An 18308-nucleotide genomic window follows, 5' to 3' on the forward strand; every position below is an offset into this window, starting at 1 on the left:
CAAACCCGGAAATAGTCAAACTTGGTACATGGATATTTTAATCTCCACATCATCACTTTACCCACCCATACACAAGTAAATATTTAATTGTGCATCATCCATCCCAAAATTAAATTTGGCCTGAATTCTCTTGTTTCTCTCCTAACTAGATTGTTTCATAAACTATAATTTATGATTGTGACTGATGATCCAATATGTGCTGGTCTGTGTACAATGAAATTCCATTGGTAAAATACGTTATAGATTAATCATACTTTTCTCAAATACAATTAGTTTTAATTACAATCCCAATATATAATAGGCACATTTCATACACATTAATAAAAATAGAAGTACATGAAATAAAATAATAATACAGTAATAAAAGTACGTGATACACATCGAAAAAAATACGAAATCACAGCCTTTTAAAATCACTTCACGGCGGTTCGGAACCCACCTAAAACTAGGTCCACTCATCTCTCACCATCAACCATAACTACCATTATGATTTAATTACACAAGTCTGGGACTCAGTAACCCACCTCCACCTGTTCTGTACCCAATTTCTCACACTCAACTACCCTTTATAATCAATTGTTTTATTGTACCCTGTGTGTGTAAAATGGATTTCCCAGCATTATTCAATTCCCACTTTCATCTATCACGACCTTAACTCACACACAATCCCACCCACATGTGGGTATCATCCTCCCACAAATTTGGGCATCAAGATGGCGTTAATTTGTTTACGAAGCCTGTCACATACATCTAATCCAGGTTCAGTTGAAACATCAATGGTCACCCACTGTTATCCATCGCTCCCCATTATCCAGGCACTAGTCCACGGCTTATTTGGACAACATCCTCATTAAAATTCCCGAAAGATGAGATGAATTTCGAATTGAATTCAAAGCCTGTCACACACTTGGCTGCCTTTCTCCTTGCTGTTGGCAATGCGCGACCCGAACTGCATGGCTCGCTTAGGTAATGTGGCACAGTTACGGAGTCCCAACTTCCAAGCAACTAGACGCAGCAGCAGTTTGTCCCCAACTCCCACCGGTAGAGTGTCTGACAAGTAGCACCTGAAAGTTTAGATTTTAAATGTAAAATCAGGGAATAGCAAAGTTCAGAGCTAAATCCTGTTTTCTCTTTTTTATAACTATTGTAAAGTTTAATAAATAAATGAAACGAGAGCATCATGTGATCGTGTCTTGACCACTTTCTATAGACCTTGTTTATTAAGTTTAATATTTTGAATAGAAAAAACACCAAACATCAACGTCTTGACAAAAACATCAAACATCATGACAACATCAACGTCTTTTTTTAAATAATTATGGAGAAATACCACATCTCTTACCATGAAATCAAATAAGGAAAACACCGTTTTATTGTTGTCACATCCACATTTTTCAGATTTGTGTAAACGTGTTGCAATGGGTTTCAACACGAAACACATCCACATTTATTCGATTTGTACACATGACTGTGTAATTACGTGTTGAAACTAACACATCTTCTGTTGTAATGCTGAACATACAGCTGAAGATGTGTTGGTTTCAATACGAGACTGTGTACAAATCTAATAAATGTTGATTTGACAGAAATAAAACTTTTTTCAATTACAGAGAAATACCACAATATCAATCCCTCTTTAACAATTTTATTAATTAAATTTTAAATGAAAAAGACTAAGAAATTGTCAAAAACCACAGATTTATTGATACTTAGAATGACCGGTTTCGGTTATTACACCAGAGATTGGCAATGGTGTAATAACCGAAACCGGTCTTTCTAAGTATCATTAAATCTGTGGTTTTTTGACAATTTCTTAGTCTTTTTCATTTGATATGAATAATTACCACAATATCAACTTCTGAACTACACAAGAAATGAAAATTTTATCAATATTTTTAGGTTGAACATAAAACAATCATGTATGAACATTTTTTGGACTCACCTTTTGGACGGATGCAGAGACAAAACGTAGGCGACGAGTCGCTCATCGAGGTAGGGCGTGCGCGGCTGTCGGCCATGGTCGCACACGACCCGGTTGTCGCGACCCAAGTTACGATGGCCGATGCGAGCGACATCTGTCGCCAGAGTGTCGCCCAGTTGCTCCCAGCTCTGCGAGCGTCGCCACTCCGTGCGATGTCGCGTGTAGCCCCCAAGCAGTTCGTCCACGCCCATGCCTAGCAACACCACCTAAAGTGAGGTTAATTGGTGTTTCAATTTCCTGATAGCAATACGTTATGACAATTATACGTTACAAGACGTTATGACAATTTCAAGTCGTTTCATTCAACATAGATATCTACCACAGCACCACTGTCTGTCTATACAACACAGTTGGAGATACAGAATTATCGATTTCTATCGATAATTATACAGTGAACATAGCGAATCGATAGTCAATTCTAGTGAGATTCACGTTAAACTGTTAGCATTTTTTGAATGAAAAGCATTTGATGGTATTCTAAGCGTTCAAAGTGAATATTACTGTGGTGATAAAATTTTTCATCACCTAAATTTTTTTCATGAGTTTGACCATGACCTCCAAGTTGGCTGAAGGAGCATGCATTAGTCATTGGAGGGAGCAAAAGACTAGAAAATAAGTGAAGAAGAATATAAGAGAAATATAATACAAGAAATAATATTATTTTAATGGAAATGTACGACACTCACACGAGCAGGAGATGTATAAAACTCATTGTCTCTTAGTAAAACACCAGAACCTCTAGCAGCAAACCACACAGCGCATCCTAAACTATCATCAAGTACTGTGTCCAAAGGATGGATCAGATCGGAAATGTGGTTGACACGCGTTATCATCAATTCCGTAAAAGGTACATCAATCTGAAACAAAACAAGATGAACAAAAAGTTATCAAGAGTTATGCTATATCACGATATTGAAATTTAGCGAAGTTTGAATGAATTATTGTTCTTGCTGTGTTCCAATAAGAATGCATGATTCTACTGTTTTTACATGGATTTTGTACATCAATTTGATATGGCCGACTGTTACTGTCAACTCTTGATACTAACTTAATGCATTCAATGAATTTTAAATAACTTACCTTCACAAAATTCCATGTTCTTTTTGGACAAAGACTCTGCAATTCCTTGAGCGAAGATAGCCCTGTTTCTCTGTCGGGAACACTGAAATTGACAGTACTTTTTGTCGGATTCTGGAACGCAACATTGAAAAGGTCTATTGGATCCTCGGGAGGCACAAACTTATCAGCCAATAACGCTAAAACGGTTGAATCCAATCCACCAGAAAACAATATCCCAAGCTTTGAATGATTACACCGAGGCCAGAATTCTTTCCTGGTATTGATGCACAGTTTACACACCTTCGGTTGTTTTTCAGTTCTCACTTTTATCGATTTTGATAGAATATCAATAAACTTTTCAACTCGTGGCAATACTTCGCTGTTGGCGAGAAGTCGGGCATAAAACTCGTCATTTTTGTTAGTTGAAACCGTATATGCTTCAACATCTTGTGGATTTGTGTCTTTGTTCGCAAAAGAGTCAATCAGAAAATGCCTCACTGAAGTTTTCTTAATGATTGGAACGTTTTCGGAGGATTGGGGACAGAAGTCCTCACTGTGAGACCAAGGATGAAAATCTGAAACAAATAAAACACAAAAAAATTATATCTGGAAACAATTAGATCATAATCAAGTGTGTAGGCTATAAAATAAAAACTTTTTAGAAATATCACTTGAGGCCGAATGAAATTTTCTTTACATTTTACCACGTTTCGATTGCTGATAGTTAACTGATATAGATAATATTATTACTATTACCTAGATCTAGGTCTCAAAGAATCATTTTATCACAGATTATTCATAATTACAATTCACTTTTGGAGTGGAGTTTCACTTCTTAAAACTAAGTGTACGATGAGAAAACATTTTTTGCTCAATACACTGGTACTAGAAATTAACAAACCAATCACTGCCGAGCCAAATTCTACCCAGCCAGTGGCGTGATCTAGCAGTCATTTTATACACTTCACTATACTACTACAATTACAAATAAAATCCTATATAATTTACAAGTCAGTATTGGATTGATGAAAAGATACCAACTTCGTTGCGCGGGGGGGCAGAGGTTGAAGGATGCCAAGTGCGCATGTCAGACTGCTGTATTCCTAATTTTAAAATTATGGCATGCTGGCTGATTGACTCAAATAGCTGGATAAAACTCAGTTAGATAATCAAATGTTATTGCTATGCATAGATAATCAAATGTTATTGCTATGCATAGTAGCGTATTAATGTTGTGGAGGGGGTAAATCGGTCCAGGGATCAAGTTGTGAGTCCCTTGATTGTATGCATATAGCAATATCATGTACGGTAGTTAATCAGCTGAGCTGTTACTAGCTATTTGAGTAATACAGCCTACAAGCCGTAATTTTATAATTAGGGAAACAGCAGTGAGGCATGCAAAGTTGGCCTGCTTCAACCTCCGCCCGCCCCAGCATCGAAGACCTGGGGATCTACTTGTAAGACCACATCTGTGGAATAACAAGTATTTATTAACAACAGGGAACTGGCTGCATTCTAGAGTTCTATTGATTCTCTTGCACATGTCGCCAGGCTAAATTGGACTTGATCATAGCATGAATTATTTGGATTTTCGTTCAACGCTAATTGACATAAATGCAACTTTTCAGCATAGTTAAAGCATTGAAAACTAGAATCAAAAACTGATGTTTTCGTTTTGAGGCGAAGGTACTTACATACCTTCCAAAATTGGGTTGTGTGACTTATAAATATTACTCTTTATAATGTTATTGGTAGACGTAAGAGATGACAAAAATAAAATCACATCTTACCTAACGATTGTGTTTCCAAGTTCAACTTGAAAATGCCTTTAGACGGTACTTCAGTGAATTTAAAGTCCCGTTTAACACCAGCAACAGATGTGATTAAAATAGAGTCAGCGGTTACACTCCACAGTAAACTGTGTCGACCGATCACATCTCTGCCGAACCACACACTTTGCTCATCACTATTGTAGTAGATAAATGCAAACGGTCCAGTCAGCTCACTAACCGTATGGAGAACTCCATCTCTATTCATGTTTTTGAACACCTCAGTGGTGTCACATTCGTCTTCAGTAACCTGGAAAATAAATACAGATGGAAATGATTGGGAAATTGCATTTTATTCAAATGCTAATGAATTAATCAATATTGTTAAAATCCAAATTAAATGCTGTAAATCACCCCGAAGACTTCTGCTACTGCAAATATTGACAACATGGTAAACAGCAAGATGGAAATTCGCTGGACGCTACTATACAAAAATTATTTGTCAGCCCGGGAATCAAACCCAGTACCTCCTAATTGCCGGTCAGGAATGCTTACCCTTACACCAAACTGACAATCTCCGAATTGCAGCGCTCATTTTAATGCAGCATTTCTATAGCAGCGCTAGGTAAAATGAGCGCTGCTAACCTATCCAGAGATTGTCAGTTTGGTGTAAGGGTAAGCATTCCTGACCGGCAATTAGGAGGTACTGGGTTCGATTCCCGGGTTGACAAATAATTTTTGTATAGTAACGCTAAAACGGTTGAATCCAGTCCACCAGAAAACAATATCCCTAGCTTTGAATGATTACACCGAGGCCAGAATTCTTTCCTGGTAATGATGCACAGTTTACACACTTTCGGTTGTTTTCAGTTCTCACTTTTATCGATTTTGATAGAATATCAATAAACCTTTCAACTCGTGGCAATACTTCGCTGTTGGCGAGAAGTCGGGCATAAAATTCATCATTTTTGTTAGTTGAAACCGTATATGCTTCAACATCTTGTGGATTTGTGTCTTTGTTCGCAAAAGAGTCAATCAGAAAATGCCTCACTGAAGTTTTCTTAATGATTGGAACGTTTTCGTAAGATTGGGGACAGAAGTCCTCACTGTGAGACCATGGATGAAAATCTGAAACAAATAAAACACAAAAAAATTATATCTGGAAACAATTATAGCATAATCAAATGTGTAGGCTATAAGATAAAAACTTTTCAGAAATATCACTTGAGGCCGAATGAAATTTTCTTTACATTTTACCACGTTTCGATTGCTGATAGTAAACTGATAAAAATATAGATAATATTATTACTATACCTAGATCTAGGTCTCAAAGAATCATTTTATCACAGATTATTCATAATTACAATTCACTTTTGGAGTGGAGTTTCACTTCTTAAAACTAAGTGTATGATGAGAAAACATTTTTTGCTCAATACACTGGTACTAGAAATTAACAAACCAATCACTGCCGAGACAAATTCTACCCAGCCAGTGGCGTGATCTAGCAGTCATTTTATACACTTCACTATACTACAATTACAAATAAAATCCTATATAATTTACAAGTCAGTATTGGATTGATGAGAAGATACCAACTTCGTTGCGCGGGCGGGCAGAGGTTTAAGGATGCCAAGTGCGCATGCCAGACTGCTGTATTCCTAATTTTGAAATTACGGCATACAGCTGATTGACTCAAATAGCTGGATAAAACTCAGTTAGATAATCAAATGTTATTGCTATGCATGGATAATCAAATGTTATTGCTATGCATAGTAGCGTATTAATGTTGTGGAGGGGGTAAATCGGTCAAGGGATCAAGTTGTGAGTCCCTTGACCGTATGCATATAGCAATATCATGTAGTTAATCAGCTGAGTTGTTACTAGCTATTTGAGTAATCCAGCCTACAAGCCGTAATTTTATAATTAAGGAAACAGCAGTGAGGCATGCGAAGTTGGCCTGCTTCAACCTCCGCCCGCCCCAGCATCGAAGACCTGGGGATCTACTTGTAAGACCACATCTGTGGAATAACAAGTATTTATTAACAACAGGGAACTGGCTGCATTCTAGAGTTCTATTGATTCTCTTGCACATGTCGCCAGGCTAAATTGGACTTGATCATAGCATGAATTATTTGGATTTTCGTTCAACGCTAATTGACATAAATGCAACTTTCCAGCATAGACGAAGCATTGAGGACTAGAATCAAAAACTGATGTTTTCGTTTTGAGGCGAAGGTACTTACATACCTTCTAAAATTGGGTTGTGTGACTTATAAATATTACTCTTTATAATGTTATTGGTAGACGTAAGAGATGACAAAAATAAAATCACATCTTACCTAACGATTGTGTTTTCAAGTTCAACTTGAAAATGCCTTTAGACGGTACTTCAGTGAATTTAAAGTCCCGTTTAACACCAGCAACAGATGTGATTAAAATAGAGTCAGCGGTTACACTCCACAGTAAACTGTGTCGACCGATCACATCTCTGCCGAACCACACACTTTGCTCATCACTATTGTAGTAGATAAATGCAAACGGTCCAGTCAGCTCACTAACCGTATGGAGAACTCCATCTCTATTCATGTTTTTGAACACCTCTGTGGTGTCACATTCGTCTTCAGTAACCTGGAAAATAAATACAGATGGAAATGATTGGGAAATTGCATTTTATTCAAATGCTAATGAATTAATCAATATTGTTAAAATCCAAATTAAATGCTGTAAATCACCCCGAAGACTTCTGCTACTGCAAATATTGACAACATGGTAAACAGCAAGATGGAAATTCGCTGAACGCTACTATACAAAAATTATTTGTCAGCCGGGAATCAAACCCAGTACCTCCTAATTGCCGGTCAGAAATTAACAAACCAATCACTGCTAGCCATATTCTACCCAGCCAGTGGCGTGATCTAGCAGTCATTTTATACACTTCACTATACTACAATTACAAATAAAATCCTATATAATTTACAAGTCAGTATTGGATTGATGAGAAGATACCAACTTCGTTGCGCGGGCGGGCAGAGGTTTAAGGATGCCAAGTGCGCATGCCAGACTGCTGTATTCCTAATTTTAAAATTACGGCTGATTGACTCAAATAGCTGGATAAAACTCAGTTAGATAATCACATGTTATTGCTATGCATGGATAATCAAATGTTATTGCTATGCATAGTAGCGTATTAATGTTGTGGAGGGGGTAAATCTGTCCAGGGATCAAGTTGTGAGTCCCTTGACCGTATGCATATAGCAATATCATGTAGTTAATCAGCTGAGTTGTTACTAGCTATTTGAGTAATCCAGTCTACAAGCCGTAATTTTATAATTAGGGAAACAGCAGTGAGGCATGCGAAGTTGGCCTCCTTGAACCTCCGCCCGCCCCAGCATCGAAGACCTGGGGATCTACTTGTAAGACCACATCTGTGGAATAACAAGTATTTATTAACAACTGGCTGCATTCTAGAGTTCTATTGATTCTCTTGCACATGTCGCCAGGCTAAATTGGACTTGATCATAGCATGAATTATTTGGATTTTCGTTCAACGCTAATTGACATAAATGCAACTTTCCAGCATAGACGAAGCATTGAGGACTAGAATCAAAAACTGATGTTTTCGTTTTGAGACGAAGGTACTTACATACCTTCCAAAATTGGGTTGTGTGACTTATAAATATCACTCTTTATAATGTTATTGGTAGACGTAAGAGATGACAAAAATAAAATCACATCTTACCTAACGATTGTGTTTTCAAGTTCAACTTGAAAATGCCTTTAGACGGTACTTCAGTGAATTTAAAGTCCCGTTTAACACCAGCAACAGATGTGATTAAAATAGAGTCAGCGGTTACACTCCACAGTAAACTGTGTCGACCGATCACATCTCTGCCGAACCACACACTTTGCTCATCACTATTGTAGTAGATAAATGCAAACGGTCCAGTCAGCTCACTAACCGTATGGAGAACTCCATCTCTATTCATGTTTTTGAACACCTCTGTGGTGTCACATTCGTCTTCAGTAACCTGGAAAATAAATACAGATGGAAATGATTGGGAAATTGCATTTTATTCAAATGCTAATGAATTAATCAATATTGTTAAAATCCAAATTAAATGCTGTAAATCACCCGAAGACTTCTGCTACTGCAAATATTGACAACATGGTAAATAGCTAGATGGAAATTCGCTGAACGCTACTATACAAAAATTATTTGTCAGCCCGGGAATCAAACCCAGTACCTCCTAATTGCCGGTCAGGAATGCTTACCCTTACACCAAACTGACAATCTCCGAATTGCAGCGCTCATTTTAATGCAGCATTTCTATAGCAGCGCTAGGTAAAATGAGCGCTGCTAACCTATCCAGAGATTGTCAGTTTGGTGTAAGGGTAAGCATTCCTGACCGGCAATTAGGAGGTACTGGGTTCGATTCCCGGGTTGACAAATAATTTTTGTATAGTAGCGCTCAACGAAATTCCATCTCGCTGTTTACCCTGTTGTCAATATTTGCAGTAGCAGAAGACTTCGGGGTGATTTACAGCATATAATTTGGATTTTCGTTTAACAATAATAATGAAAAATAAATATTTTCATAGAATAACTTGTGTCTGTACATTCCTATTTTTACTTTCCTTGCCCTATTACCATAGGTAAGGAAAGTATTGCTTTCCAAAAAAAATTAAGGTACCCTAATTTCATGTTTTCTATACGTTTCAAGGTCCCCTGAGTCCAAAAACATGATTTTTGGATGTTGGTCTGTGTGTGTGTATGTGTGTGTATGTATGTGTGTGTGTGTGTGTGTGTGTGTGTGTGTGTGTGTGTGTGTGTGTGTGTGTGTGTGTGTATATGTCTGTGAACACGATAACTCCATTCTTAATTAACCGATTGACTTGAAATTTTAAACTTAAGGTCCTTATACCATGAGGATCCGACAATAAGAAATTCAATAAAATTCAATTCAAGATGGCGGAAAAAATGGCGGATAATTACTAAAAAACCATGTTTTTCTCGAAAACGGCTTTAACGATTTTCTTCAAATTTATACCATGGATAGCTATTTATAAGCCCTATCAACTGACATGAGTCTCATTTCTGGGAAAATTTCAGGAGCTCCGTAATATTCTTGAGAAAAATGGCGGATAATGACTAAAAATACATGTTTTTCACGGTTTTCTCGAAAACGGCTCTAATGATTTCCTTCAAATTTATACCATGGATAGCTATTTATAAGCCCTATCAACTGGCATGAGTCTCATTTCTGGGAAAATTTCAGGAGCTCCGTAATATTCTTGAGAAAAATGGCGGATAATGACTAAAAAACCATGTTTTTCACGATTTTCTCAAAAATAACTTGACCGATTTTTTTCAAATTCATACCCTGTATAGTTATTTATCAGCTCTATCAACTGGCATGAGTCTCCTTTCTCGGAAACCAATGGGGGTCCACCCAATCCTTGGGAAATGGACTTAGTAACCTCCTTCCTTCTCGTGCATGAGGTAGGTAGGTAGCGCAGTTCATAAAAAGAACACATAGTCGAGATATTTCATCTGTAGAACAGCTGTTTTGACGACTTTAAAAAAATGACGACTGAAAAAATCATCGAATTTCACAATTCACACAAAGAAAAAGTACTCTGAAAACAATTATATAAACACATATACAGAAGTCTGATCGTAGTTTCAAATATGAGCAAGGAAAGTTGTGTGAGTGTACCACACCAGATTTTTACTAATTGACTACTGCAAAATGCTTGGAGAATTTGGACATTGTCAGATTCAAAAAAGTGACAGAGACTCAGGTAGCTGGGGCATGTCGGAAGAATGGAGAGTACATGGCCGTCAAGAGTTGTTTACAAGGAGAGGTTGTTTTCAAGAAGAAGACAGGGCAGGCCAAGGAAAAGGTGGCTAGATAACGTGACGGAGACTTGCGCATCATGGGTGTCAGGAGAGTATGGAAAGCTAGGGTGGAGTATAGAGATTTGTGTAGAGGCTTGGTGATGGTGGCCCAAGTTGATGGACTGTTGGGTAGTACCGGATAGAAAGAAAAGAAAGATTACTGCAAATCATAAATGTCGTGAAAATTATCATTCAGTATGTCAAGAGTATACCGGTACTATTTTCATATGTCTCTAGATAATGTGTACCAACTTGTCTCATTGTGCAAATAAAGGTAGACTATTATTATTATAAATGTAATAAATAATTAAAATGGCAATAATATCAAAGGTATTTGGTTATAACATCAAACGGCATAACCATCTTATGTTATTATTTATACGAATTTGGAAAAATGGAGTTTTGGGACTCGCCTGTTCTTCTATCGTTTATCCCAATCATATTTAAATGATCTGTAATTATGATCTGTGACAAATAAATACAAATATAATTAATCGATTTATACTATGTAGGCGATATCAATGTATAGCATACATTGATACATTTTCGTTTCAGTGCCTACATAAAAGGAAAATTTAGATAGGTTTCATAGTTTTTCGTCCACTGTCTCTAATGTTTTTCCTCCAAATAATTATATTATGATTATAAATAAAACATTTATTTATAGTGTTTTGTTCAATAAATGAATAAAAAAATAGCTTTTTTGAGTGATCCAATGTTGATAACTGTGGGCACTTACATATGAGTCATTAAATACATCCCCATTCCACAACAGAATATGGCCGTTTTCGTTTGTCAGTGGCTGCCTGCATATTGACTGGCCCTGAGTGTGGAGAACATGTCCAACAAAATGAGCACTCCAGTCACAGATATTCAGTTTTAATTCATGTCTAGAATCTGGGCCTCGATTTGACAACAGTTCATGTATTGAATCAACCTGAAAACAATTACGGCATTGAACAATAATTTACTCAATCAACTATTTCAACTAGGCTATTAATTATAAATCGAAGATTAATAATTATTGGACAATTTCCTCAATTATCTATTTTTATCAAACTACAGTACTCGTAGGAGCATAATAATTATAGAACATACACAATAGTTACTGTTAGTATGATAATTAAATCTTTATTTCAAAACTATTATCTCTTATGTTATGAATAAGGATATAATTTTCTAACAATATAATGTTTAATGATGTAATTATTTCTAATGGAATAATTTAGCAGTTCCTGTATTTTTATATATGTTCTTTAGTTTAGTGCAGTAGCATATTTTTATCTTTTGTAAAGCTTTTTTGTATTTTGTTTTTGGCAAATAATAAATAAATTCATCAATTTACTAACTACGCTCCAATCACCAATCATTTCCATTACCGACGTACAAGCAAATGTGGGTATCATGTAGGCATCATACACAATAAATAATAATAATAACGTTAGGGGCACTAGTAAATGGGCCAGGGTTCCAGAGCACCTAGATATATAGAGGAGGACAAGCTTACATCTGCGACGCCACACCTCCAAATGGTCACCTACTATATAGGCCTAGTCCAGTCAAATGGTCGTTTTTCAGGAAACAGCCCCGAAAGAATTTTTCTCGACGGTTATATATGTATTTTGGGGCGCTGAATTCGAATCCGAAATTTACTGACACGCCAGAGGGCGGCTTCACCCCCAAAACCCCCCAAAATTTCGGACTTTTTTCGAATTTCTCATTCAATCTCGAAAACCTTGAGTTTCTCAAGAAAAATCATTCTCGACAAAATTAAAGAAAATAGAATTTCCAATAAATTGAGTGGTCACGCAGGACTCTACCGTTTTTGGTTCTGGAGCTACAAATTTTCAAAAAAGGGGTATTTTCAAGGGTTTTTCAAAATTATGCAAACTCACCACTTTCACCCTAAACAACTTGGATATTTATTTAGTAATGATGAAAAATCACACATCACGTGAAAGAGCAATTAATTTTGAACAGGATTACTCAAATTTAGTAGAGGGGGAGGGGGGAACACCCAAAAATAGAAAACAAATCATTCAGTAAAAATACAAATTTTTCATTATAATACCTTTTCAAGGCCTTCCTAACAAAAAAAAAACATATTTCGGCTGAAATCATCAGAAGAGTGTTGTTTTCTATGAGAATCACCCGTTAGATACACTTAATTTCATTATTTCCGAGTGGTGGGGGGGGGCACCCATAAGGATACCTCAAGGATCAAAACTTCAAACACTTATAACTTTTGACAGAATGGTCAGATCTCCTTGTTCTACAACTCATTCTTCTCAGCTTGTCAAGGCGGTTCAAAAAATGAAAAAATGAAAAATTCCTCTTTTAGTGTATTTTAGCCCATATTTAAATACACAGAAAAATGCCCAATTTCTATATTCAAAACTGTGTATCTCGGTAGCCCGAAATGATAAAAAATGTTACTTGGTCTTGATTTGAAGAACAGAATTTCCTCTTTCATGTGAGGTGAATGAATTTTGTAAAAATATAATCGTGAAGTAAGATACGTTTGTTTCAAAAAATCAAGAAATTTGCGATAATTTCCTCATTTTTACAGTCTTGACAGTTTTTCGATAGTAAACAGTCATGCAAGATGGGGTTAAGGCAACGTAGCTTGTAGAGCATGTAATTCTCTTTCATTTGAGACTGATCGCAAGTTTCTATCATATACCTTACTCGTTTTAGAGACTCTTGAATAACAGTGAAATCGTAGAAAAAATGAGAAAATGAAAATAATAATTTTTTCAATCGGTTGTAACTTTTGAACGGTATTAGAATTAGAAAAACGATTCATTGGAGCGAAAAGAGGAGGAAATTCTCTACAACCTTTTGGATTCGACTACTTTTTGGATTTTTTATCTGAAGTATTTCACAAGATACGCAACTTTGAATATGCGAGACTGTGAAAATGATTAACTTATCACAATTTTTTCGCATATCCAAAGTTGCGTATCTTGTGAAATACTTCAGATAAAAAATCCAAAAAGTAGTCAAGGTTGCAGAGAATTTCCTCCTCTTTTCGCTCCAATGAATCGTTTTTCTGATTCTAATACCGTTCAAAAGTTACAACCGATTGAAAAAATGATTATTTTGAATATGCGAGACTGTGAAAATGATTAACGTATCACTAATTTTTCGCATATACAAAGTTGCGTATCTTGTAGAATACTTCAAACGACCATTTGACAGGACTAATACGTTGGAGTAAGTGATAACGCGCCAGTCTAAAAATCAAGAGAATCCGTGTTCGAATCTCGACCAAGGCAAAAGTTTTTGACCACAGCACAATCACATAGATACGATCTCACCGTCTTTCGGAGGAGACGATCGGTCCCGTCTACCTTAAAAGAAGTCGTCATCTCTCATCATCATCCGTCTTACTCACTACCCACGCACAAGCCTAAGAGCTTATGTGGGCATCACCCTCAGTATTATTATTACTAAACGCATATCCCGTGGAGTGTGACACGCTTGCTACTATCCAACTGCACTGTCAAGTCGGTAGGGAAGCATCACAGAGGAGTTTAGCCTGCATGCAGTGGAACCACCCACAGATCGTCCAGTCATCCCCAAAGTGGCACTGCTGCAGTTCCGGCGATACGTGGGCCGGCTAAGTCCCGGACGTATCCTCCAACTTGTCTACAGACCAGGAGAAATATTCGTAGTCCACAATTGTAAGCGTCTCCAAGGTGGGCGCTTGCACGTCGACCAAACAGGCACCCAAAAGGGGCTGCGAGCGTTTCGGAAAGTGGCGGATTTTTCGACACTCTATGATGCTACTTCCAGTGACGGAGGTGCTACCCATGGATACCACAGTTCGAATTATCCAAATCCAAAGTATTGATCGTTAGCCAGGTGTTCCCGGATAGATTGCGTCATATCATTATTCCACATGCCTGCTACTTCCAGAGACGGGGGTGACCTGAATCCCATAATCTGGTTCCCCAAAACTTAGTTTGGAAAACCCTGAAACTCATCCAGATGCTTCACTAAGCTCAGCTCAGTCCAAGTGATTTCCCATAGTCTGGAGCCTTCACCCAGCCGTACACCTATAGGCCAGGCTACTACCAGGGATGGAGTCACACTTGTATTATGCGTACACGGACAAGGCGGGTTCAAATAAAATATCATTGTTATTGATTTTAAATAATAATAAATAAATATATAAAAAATTCCGGTCGCTGAAAGAAGCGGGACGGGAATACAGATAATAATCTATATTAAGAAACAAAAACAGCCTTGTTGTTTACTCTTCCAATGACTGCATGTGGGCTGCGGGACATGAATGGGGTGAATTTTATATAGGTACCTACCGTACTAAAATTTAAAAGGAAGGAAAACAGCAAGCCAAACTCTTGAGTTCCGTGTTGCATCTTACAGCGGCCGCACTATATAGACTTATGCTATTACCGTCTACGGTCTTGGATGTTCTGCGGTCATGCTGATAAGCTATCAAATAAATAAGTTAAGATTAATGCGCCTGCTATGGGTGACCACTTGTATAGCCGATTCCTCTAGATATAACTTGACTTATGAATTTTAAAATCACTTTTCGGTGGCTTGAAACCCAACTAAAGCTGTTGGTCCACTCCTCTTATCATCATCATCAGTCTTCTTACCCACGCACAAGCCTAGAGCTCATGTGTAAATCACCCTCAGAAGAAAAATAGGTTCTAATTTAAACTTTAAAAGACTTTATCTATAATTATTATAAACTTAGTGTGAATAGCAATACACATTATACGTCAATGTACAGTGCATGGTGAATTTTGAAGCACTGTATAAATTTGCACAGTGTATTTCCGTACCCTATAATTGATGTTTGTTTTGGAATCAATAGATTGTATTGTAATTCTATTATCTGTAAGTATAAAAGTAACATACCGGTATATTACGGTGTAATTCTAGGTAAAGAGACAAAATACCTGTCATCAAACTTTTGGTTGGAATCAATTGGTTTTTTGGTTGGTGATAGATGTGACCCCAACAATTACAGGCCAATATCTATATTACCTATACTCTCAAAGATATTCGAGATGGTAATAGCAGAGCAGCTATATGAATTTTGTGAGGTTAATGGCTTATTTGCAGGTACGCAGTTTGGATTCAGAGCGGGGAGGCCACTGTTGAGGCTGTGGGATATTTAATCTTAAAAGTAATTGAGAGTTTGGAGGGGGGAGGTCTTGCTGGGTTGACTCTCTGTGATCTCAGCAAGGCTTTTGATACCCTAGACCATGACATCTTAATGTCTAAGCTCTCTGCCTATGGCATAGTTGGCAGTCCTCTGGTGCTTCTCCGCTCCTACCTGGAGGGTCGTCAGCAGGCTGTGTCTGCAAATGGTATAAGGTCGCGGGTAAGATTGGTGACCTGTGGGGTGCCCCAGGGCTCTGTGCTGGGGCCCTTATTGTTCCTGATCATGATAAACGATGTCGCTCTCTCCAGAAACAGGACAGTGGTATGCTATGCTGATGATACCTCATTATTGGACATCAATGGGGACTTGGCTGACCTGCATGAACTGATGCAGGCTTCAGAGGGGACCGTGGCTGACTGGTTCCGAGCGAATAGATTTTTGCTCAACAGCGAGAAGACTCAGTCCATTGTGTTCAGCCTCAAGAATGGTGATCAGTTCAACTTCCCCTCGGTGAAGCTCTTGGGCTTTACAATGGATCGTAAGCTTGCTTGGGGAGATCACATTCAGGGTGTCTGTTGCAGGCTCAATAGAGTGCTGTTCCTGCTGAGGAGTCTGAGAGGTTGCATCCCGGGGGCCCATCATCGAATGTGCTACTTTGCCTTCTTCCATAGCGTAATGGCTTATGGTCTTCCACTGTGGGGTGGTGCCGCCGAGGTAAAAAGGATATTGCTGGTGCAGAAGAAGGCTATACGAATTTTATGTGGGGCTGATTATCTGGTGAATTGCAAGCCACTGTTTGTAAGGGAGCACATTATGACAGTCTTCAACCTCTACATTTTCAGGTCTGCCATTGCAGCTTTTCGGGGACTTGTTGCCTTGCCTACCAGAGGTGACTTTCATCGGCATGACACCAGGAACAGGCACAGGCTGAACCTCCCTTACTGTAGATTGGGGAGGACTCAAAACAGCTTGGCCTACCAGCCGGTGAGGATCCTCAACAAGCTGCCTATTTCCGCCAGAGGTTTGCCTGAGGTGGTCTTGAGGAGGAGATTGAGGACGTTCCTGCATGAAAATTCCTTTTACTCCTTAAGGGAATTTTTTGAATGTGACACGGCAACTGTAAGTACGGTAGCTACTTCTTGTAATAGCGCATTTGCCTGCTGCTTGGTTGTATTTTTCTGTGTTTCTTTTTACTTTCTGTAACATTTTGACTGTCCATCTAAGGACTTGTTTTTTATTATCTTGACGTGTTCCCTTATGGACATGCCCTGGTGGCATGTCTGTGCTATGAACAAAAACCATTATTATTATTATTATTTATTATTAATTTAGTATGTTATTTTGAGAACAAAATTAAACAAAAATGAATTAATAAAACTATAGGGTAAGAAAAATATAGGTAAGGTACTTTAATGTTAATGTATTCAATAGCTCAATATTATAAGAGTACGGTACCAGTACGGTACAAAACATTGAATTATTAATTCTCTTACATTCAGTTTGCTGTCATCAGTTTGTTGATCACCATTTTTCACTAGATATAGAAAGATACCACACATGATAATATGACTTTAGAAATTAAAACATATAATATTACTGTTTAAACTTATTACTATTATCTCAATTCACGTCTCATGGCTCAACTCAACTTCTAATTTTTAGGTTAATTTGCATCGACCGTCGACTATAAACAAAGGTCGATAAAATAATAGACACTCGATATATCGGAGCCAAAAATCGATACCTACAATATATCGATATACTAGGCCTCTCAGAATCAGAATATCGATTGAGTTTACCAGAAGAGCTAGTCAGCTAGAGATAATGGTAAGGAAAGAACAATATTGCCAAAAATATTGATATAGCTTAATACAATCATATTGGATAATAATTTTAATAGAAATATCAGTCCAGGCAACAAATAATGCATAATAGCATAGCCACCTCTAATACAAGGCCCCGGCCTACGATATTGCAACGTCGCAGTGTAGGCCTAGAATCTAATACATGATTGGTGGAAAAGATCAGCTGGTATTTTTTAAAATATTTTTCACCAATCATGTATTAAATTCTAGGCCTACACTGCGACGTTGCAATATCGTAGGCCGGAGCCTTGTATTAGAGGTAGCTGTGATAATAGAGGCAAATATTTGAAAGACAATTTTTGACCCCCCCCAATGGTTTGGACGGATAGTTAGGGGATAAAAATATCAAATTCTTCACCACCTAGTGGTGAAAATCGGGGTGGTTTTAAAGTGCCATATTTTGGATTCTGACATAATCTCGAAAAATATGCGTCTTGTGATCATAGGATATGGTTGAATTTTTTGTCCACCTTATAATAATATACCGGTTTTATACATGTTTTTTATTGGAGTGGTGGTCCCACATACGGCTGAATATATCATGTAAGCTGTTTATGAACCTCACAGCTTCAGCCGGAACCACCAAAAC

General features: G+C 37.6%; 1 protein-coding gene across 3 annotated transcripts; it reads right to left on the reverse strand.

The window, feature by feature from the left end:
- Positions 1–254: 254 nt before the first annotated feature.
- On the reverse strand, positions 255–17532 carry LOC111056559 (asparagine synthetase domain-containing protein 1). Of its 3 annotated transcripts, none has more exons than XM_039431107.1 (7): positions 17348–17532; positions 11448–11645; positions 4831–5119; positions 3062–3615; positions 2668–2838; positions 1943–2187; positions 255–1064 (listed from the first exon to the last, which is right to left on the reverse strand). In XM_039431107.1, the coding sequence occupies exons 1-7, from the start codon at positions 17411–17413 to the stop codon at positions 890–892; spliced, it is 1698 nt and encodes a 565-aa protein (XP_039287041.1). In that variant the 5' UTR covers positions 17414–17532; the 3' UTR covers positions 255–889. The 3 variants fall into 3 exon arrangements, with proteins under 3 accessions (XP_039287041.1, XP_039287042.1, XP_039287043.1); XM_039431108.1 differs by having other exon boundaries at positions 1943–2174; positions 17348–17519; XM_039431109.1 differs by lacking the exons at positions 4831–5119; positions 11448–11645; positions 17348–17532 and adding an exon at positions 7149–7404.
- Between the last annotated feature and the right edge of the window lie 776 nt (positions 17533–18308).

The sequence above is a fragment of the Nilaparvata lugens genome, chromosome 6 (genome assembly GCF_014356525.2).
Source record: "Nilaparvata lugens isolate BPH chromosome 6, ASM1435652v1, whole genome shotgun sequence".
NCBI lineage: Eukaryota > Metazoa > Arthropoda > Insecta > Hemiptera > Delphacidae > Nilaparvata > Nilaparvata lugens.

Coding starts and splice junctions, on each gene's coding strand:
- LOC111056559 (XM_039431107.1), bottom strand. CDS start 17,413: ATGTGTGGTATCTTTCTATATCTAGTGAAAAATGGTGATCAACAAACT. Junction 11,646..17,347: donor CTGATGACAGCAAACTGAAT/GTAAGAGAATTA, acceptor AATTGTTTTCAG/GTTGATTCAATACATGAACT. Junction 2,188..2,667: donor TTTATACATCTCCTGCTCGT/GTGAGTGTCGTA, acceptor ACCTCACTTTAG/GTGGTGTTGCTAGGCATGGG.